Genomic DNA, 6,597 nt, shown 5'->3' on the forward strand with positions numbered 1-6,597 from the left:
TTCTTTCTTTCTTTCCTTCCTTCCTTCCTTCTTTCCTTCCTTCCTTCCTTCTTTCCTATCTTTTCTTTTTTCCTTTTTCTCCTCTTTTCTCTTCCTCTCCTCTTGCCTTTTCTCCAGATCTCCAGCTGTCTCTTACTCCTTTTCCTCTCTACCCCCTCTCCTTCCAGTGTCACACGCCCTCTTAGTTCTGTGTGTCTGCAAACTTTTGAACAGAATCCTCGCATCAGCAAACAAGTCCTCCTCCTCCTCCTCCTGCTCTCTTGCTACTGCTATTCCTGCTCTTTCCTGCAGCTTTTCTTTGGACAGGAGCGGGAGGAGGTGATGCCACTTACGTTGTGAACTATTTCGACTGAAACTTGGAGGAACAATTTGCCCGCTGTCCTAATTGGAATCAAACGCTTTCCGTGCTGAGGTTTAAGAGTTGAATGGTAAGGAAAACAAAACCCAAACTAATTTGGGCCATTGATTCTCTCCTCATCTTTGGTGGAAGAGTTAGGTTTTTCATTAGCAAGCTCTTTGGTTTAGTTGTTGGGTATTGTGGGGCTTTTCTGTAGTGAAAGGGAAAGGGAGGGGACACAAACATTTGCTAAAACGTGATCTCAGAGTAGAAGCGAAGTATTTCTTCTCCGGCTCCCCCGCCCCCAATAATTTGTTTAGTGGCCTAAGAGATAAAACAAACGGAGTGTTTTGACAGCTGTTTTCCCCCTCCCTTGCTTGTACACAGAATGGCAATGTGTAGCAAAGCGACCCTAGCCTTGCTGATCTATGGAATACTAATGCATAGCAGTGTCTACTGCTCACCTGCAGCCGGAATCCAGTTTCCTGCTTTCAGGTAGGTACTTACTGTTTTTCTCCCCCCTCCTTCCCTATAACATAACCCAGGTCGATCTAGTCTCAGTCTCTCCTCCCCTGAACGCCTATGCCCGCCTCCCGCAGTAGTCTCAGTCTACACTTGTTTAGTTGCTACGAGGTACGGTACACTAAAGGAACAGGTTTCCCCTTGCACTTACCTTGTAGCTTTGGGGTTTGCGGGTGGGCTGTTTCGCCTGTTCCTTCCCCTAGTACAGCATTGAGAGTAGGGGAGGTAGTGTGTCCCTCCGGATGACTCCTCTCCCTCCACCCTCCCTCGTCCCCTCCTCTCTTTGTCAGGTGGACCCACCAGGGGAAAGAGCTGACATCTCTTAGACGAAGGGGCTTGGATTGTTATCTATGTCTCTTATGATCTTTACTAAAAAAAAAAAAAAAAAAAAAAAATCTTTTTTTCCCCCCTGGAAGGGTCAAGGCTGGATGTGCACAAATCCTCTGATTTAAAATGTTTTTTTTTTTCTTTTTGTGCTTTTCTGCTGTACTGTTCTCTCTCTCTCTCTCTCTCTCTCTCTCTCTCTCTCTCTCTCTCTCTCTCTCTCTCTCCCTCCCCCCCCTCACCTCCGCCTTCCTCTGTGATGCGCTTCAGGGATGCATAAGGTTTCTTTCGGGAAGCTTTTGAGTTTACTGCTGTGTTTTTAGTCTCCGATAGTCGTTTAGGGTAGATTGGTGATGGTTGGGGGAGGGGCCGAAAACCTGTCAGAAAGAAGGAGAGGGGAAGGGACGAGGAAGAAGGAGGAAGACAATAAAGACGGAAAAGGGATGAAGAAAGGGAAATGAGGCGGAGGGAGCGAGATTACCCAGACTGAGATCTCTTTCATTCTCGGGGCTTTTTTCTCCCAAGACCTCTGGTTTCTAAGTGCGTCTGCGCTACTCTGATGAGGCTATAGCCGTTTTCTCAGGCTAGAGTAGAGGCCAGAGAGCAAGAAGGCGTTGCTTTGCTATTTGATAGGGGAAGCTGGATTTAAGTTTGCAGGACCCGGGTCAGGGATCAGAAGTCCTTCCCGCGCCACAAAGTTTCTTGGAGAGGAATACGAATACTTTTAATGATAGAATTCCTTCATCTAATGACTGCTTTACTTTATCTATTGTTTATTTGAGGAGTGGGAGATTAGCAGGAAGGAATTTTCCTGGCTTTTAATGTCTTTTGAAAGGCCGGCCAACTTGATCTGGCAAATGGCATAATGGGACTCAGATACGCAGGTCTTGGGTCCGGGGCAGTTAGCGGGCAGCCAGGAGTTAGACTATTGTATCCCCTTAGCCTTCCTTTTGGGATACCTGGAGAACTGGAAAAAAAAAAAGCAGAGAGGGAGAAGGGGAAGTTCTGTCTGTGGCAATTCCAATTCAGAAAGAAGGGCAGAATGGAAAAATGTAACGGTACAAAAACCAGATTCCATTCCAAAAGGACGGTTCACTTAAAAAATGAAAGCACGGTAGATCAAGATTTTCCCTAAAGGCTGACTTAGCAGTGAGATTTGCTGAGGTTTTCTTTCTGTGCCAAAAGCATTTTCTTTAACCGATTTCTACTTTAAAATCGCTTTCTCTCCCTCCCTCCCTTTCCTCCTTCCCTCTCTCTCTCTCTTCCTCCACCTCCTCTTTCCCCCGCTCCCCTCACGCACAAGCCCCGAGGCACGGGGACGCACACTTAGTAATAGGGTCAGTAGGAAGAACAACCCCTTGCCCTAGTAGCTGTCAAAATTTTCTGTTTTATTCGAGCGGTGACTCTGAGGTGAGGTCACGGCAGTCTCCCCAGGATCTTACAATGAACCAACTACTTGCATTCTCCCACGCCTATGCCAACTTTAAAAGGGGGGTAGTGGTGGTGTACATTTAAAATCAAGTTGTTCTTCCCTCTAACTCCTTTTTTCCTCCTCCCTCTTCTCTAGAAATCCCGGGATAGGGTGAGGGTGGGAGTGGAAGTACGGGTGGGAGTGGGGGTAGGGAAGGAGTGGAAACTGGATTCAGAGCTAACTTGGTTCCCAGATGCTGGGAATGGGCTGACAATTTCCATAAGCCCGAGGCATCGGAGGAAACTGAGTGCGGGTCTCTAGCCAGAATGAGCAGAAGTCAAACATTTTAAGTTTTGGGGCATCTATTATTCATGTCCCTGCTAGAGTCTCGCAGGCCAGAAATAGCAGCCGGAGACTCGCGGTGACCTAAATCAGGCCGCGGGGAAGAGTTCTCCAGAGCCCAGAAAAGAGAGGGCCGGGCTCAAGACCACAGCAAATCCCACCCACCCAAACCGTATTTAGGGGCTTTATCCCAGCAGTAGCTGGTACCATTGCGGCGCCTTCACTTTGGACAGTTCCTTCAACTTTAATCCCCTCGCTCTTCCTTCCCCTCCCCCACCCCTTCCTGTAGGCAACCCTTTTTGCAGCTTTGGTGGTGACGGGGGTGGGGGGGAGGGGTTGTGGTATATGTACAATAGTGTGGCCAGCTGAGACTCGTTTGCCTCTAATAGCAACGGCCACCAGTCTTTTCCCCAGTGCCCTCAGTTCCGATTCCGGTTGGGTTAACTAGTCCTTTTGGTCCTTAGGCACTGAGCGTTTTCCTCTTCCATACATCGCTGCCCTAGTTTGGCTGGGGGAGGGGGGATGGGTAGGAAGGGGGAGGTGAGAAAAAGGTGGATGATTCCTGAAGTATCACAACTGGGTTCGGATAAGGGACAATAACGATTTACGCCCGCCGGGCAAGTTCTGCCCCCCACCCCCCTCCAAAAAAAAAAATCCTAGTCGAGAGAATGAATTGAAAGTCTCTTCTATCTTCCCCCTTCTTCCCGGAGGCGGGCAACGACCCAGTCCCCGAGTTCTTATCCTTTCTTTTCCATTTTCTTAGCAGGTTGGAGGATGAAGCTTATGATGAGGATGGGAACACTCTGCAGGATTTCGCCTTTGATAATAACCGTTTGGGCTTGGGAAACACTGCATCCATGCTGGGGGACGTGCACGCGCTCTATTACCCACCGGAAGAGAGGTGACTGCCACTGGGCTGATTAAGAGTTTGTTTGGAGAGAGTGGGAGGACTCAGTAACCCTGAGATAATGCGTAGTGGGCAGGAAAGGCTGTGTATTTGTATTATTTATTTATATTTTATTAATAAGAAAAGTCCTCAAGTATTTCTTCAGCCTAGGCTGCCTAATGCGGAGGCAAGAGAAAGTTCAGAATCTAGAGTATGCGTGTGTGTGTACGTGTGTGTGTGTGTGTGTGTGTGTGTGTGTGTGTGTAGGTGACTCTGATTATATGAGGATGGTCAAGTATACCTGTGTGTATGAGAATGAGTGCACATCCAGAGAAACAGCAAGCTACAAATTCCGCTACTTATTCCTCTCGGAATTCACAAACTCTTTCCTAATGACCCTGCCTAGAGACGTGGAAAAAATAGTTTTCAGATTGTCTGTGGGCTGTCCCGATTCACTAGCCAGACAGCTACAGCTCCCACCCAATCTCCAGGGGCGGTGTTTGAGAGGTTTCTCCATTCTGATTTTTGCATCTTCTTCTTCCACTCCGTTTAGACAAACAGATGACATACTGAATAAAGCATACCGGAAAGTTCTGGGCCAACTGTCTGCGAGGAAGTACCTGCATTCTCTCATGGCCAAACGCTTAGGGTAAGAGTTTACTAAAGAGCTAAAGGAGGCGCACGCGCGTGAGTGCACGTGCATGCCTGTTTAGTGGGTATAGTGTCTGTGCATGCGTGCCTTCGCATACGTCTCTGCGTTGCTCCGCAGTGGGAAGAGGTGTGTCCTTGCCTCTTTAACACTTTTTATTATCGGGCGAATTCCAGGGCTAACCTGAACTAATTGTCTCTACGCCCAAGTCCTGAACAGGAATTAAGTGAAGAAAAGATCGAGTTAGAAGGAGGGAGGGTCAGAAATAGTGAGAGAGAACCAAAAACATTTTTTAAAAAAGGAAGAAATAAATTAATTAGTTTAAAGATTTCAGATCTCATAGGAGGAATTGTAACCATTACCTCGAAACGCAGGGATTGTATCGCTTTTATTGTAAAAATAAAACAAAGCAAAATTAAAGTAACAACATCATATGGGGTATATCAAAAAGAATTAGTTTTTGCTCATGTCAGACAAGTTCAAATCCTGGGTCCTATGTAGTGCACATTTCAACAGAAGGTAACGTTTTAATAAAGCCCATGGGAAAACAGATTACATTTTCACAATGAATAATTCATGAGATGAAAAATATTGTCTACAGCCTGTCGACTTACGTTATTATCAGGACTTTCAATTTAGCAGGCAGACATACTTCTTTGTTTCTCTGAAAGTGCTGTGTCTTTGATTGGAACCACACCCAAACCTGGGTAGTCCTGATTTTTATAAATAGATACCTGAGTGAAAACAAATACCCTCTAAATGGACAAAGACCGCATCAGTTAGCCGAAGTTTCTCATAAAGGTTGGATTTAAGATAGCCTGGATCTCTGCTCTGCTATCCTAGAGGAAAAAGCGTGCTGGGTCAGGAATCAAAGGCCTTACCAGTTATTTGTGCGACCTTAGGCCACCTTTCCTCTTTAGATCTCAGTTTATTAATATTAAAAATGAGGGGGTGGTGGAGATTGGACTGAATGACCTCTAAGGTCACTTCCATTCTAAATCTATATGTGATGTTGTCAGAAAATACTCTTTTGGAAGGAGGGGAATGCGGTAATCCCTCCCCTCTGCTCTTCTTTAAGCTCTTTAAACCTCAGCAAAAAGGAGTGGAGGAGCGGGAGGAACAGTGCGAGGGAGCCCCAGGAAGCTCCAGGTGTGGGGGAGGGGCGGGCCCAAGTGATCCACATGTTGCAACAGTCTCTGGTCTCCCCTTCCCTCCCGCTCTGATCTTCCACCCTCTGACTTCTTTTTTGGCTTCCCAGGATGGGTACGGGCGTGGAGGACGATTCTGAACCGCTCTCCAAGCGCCACTCTGACGGGATCTTCACAGACAGCTACAGCCGCTACCGGAAACAAATGGCTGTCAAGAAATACTTGGCAGCCGTCCTGGGGAAAAGGTATAAACAAAGAGTTAAAAACAAAGGACGCCGCATAGCGTTTTTGTAGCGATGAGTTACCTACCAGCCACCCTGTTGTGTACAGTCCTCTTGACAGAATGAAAAGTCATTTCCAAAACTGACTGAACAGTCATCGCTCCTGTGTTCTATCTAAACATGTATTTATGTATGAAGTAAAGCCATTAAATGAATATTTTGATAATAATATTGTTTTTCTTTTGTACAAAGCACTAGAGAACTCACAGATCTACTTTGTGGACCAATCATTTAAGTTATATATACTATTATAAATATATATAAATATAATAGAGAGCAATTCATATAAAGCGTGCACAAGGAATGATAAATTCGCCTGAGCTGTTTATGTTTTTATATAAAATAAATAGAAAAAGACAATCATTGTTTTCGATATTACTCCTATTTTTGTAACTGGAATTAAAAGGATAGTATTTTTATCCACGACAGGGGTGAAGACATTAATACTGACCATTTGCTACTGTACATAAACACTGATGCCCTCTACAAGGGGCTTATGAGGCTAATGATTTGGGAGAATTGCTGAAGCACATTCTTCCCCCTTAAGTCTCCTAAAAAAAAAAAAGAGGCTGTTTTAATCCAAGCCTGTCTCAAAGGGGCACTATCCCCCTTTCAAGAGATTTCAATTTTCTGCTTTCTTTGATTCCACTTTTATATGTATTTGTGTCTCCTCAAACAGTGAGCTTAGAAGTTAATT

The 6,597-nt window shown here is 45.5% G+C and overlaps 1 protein-coding gene across 2 annotated transcripts; it reads left to right on the forward strand.

Annotated features, from left to right (window-relative positions):
• Positions 1-204: 204 nt before the first annotated feature.
• LOC114031890 (pituitary adenylate cyclase-activating polypeptide-like) lies at positions 205-6,085 on the forward strand. 2 transcript variants are annotated; one of them, XM_027847084.1, is made up of 5 exons: positions 205-428; positions 725-832; positions 3,703-3,837; positions 4,376-4,471; positions 5,730-6,085. In XM_027847084.1, exons 2-5 carry the CDS (start codon positions 726-728, stop codon positions 5,911-5,913), a joined length of 522 nt encoding a protein of 173 aa, XP_027702885.1. In that variant the 5' UTR covers positions 205-428; position 725; the 3' UTR covers positions 5,914-6,085. The 2 variants fall into 2 exon arrangements, with proteins under 2 accessions (XP_027702885.1, XP_027702884.1); XM_027847083.1 differs by having other exon boundaries at positions 3,700-3,837; positions 5,730-6,082.
• The last annotated feature ends 512 nt before the right edge of the window (positions 6,086-6,597 follow it).

This window comes from Vombatus ursinus, unplaced genomic scaffold, assembly GCF_900497805.2.
Source record: "Vombatus ursinus unplaced genomic scaffold, bare-nosed wombat genome assembly UNPS02015255.1, whole genome shotgun sequence".
NCBI classification, from domain to species: domain Eukaryota; kingdom Metazoa; phylum Chordata; class Mammalia; order Diprotodontia; family Vombatidae; genus Vombatus; species Vombatus ursinus.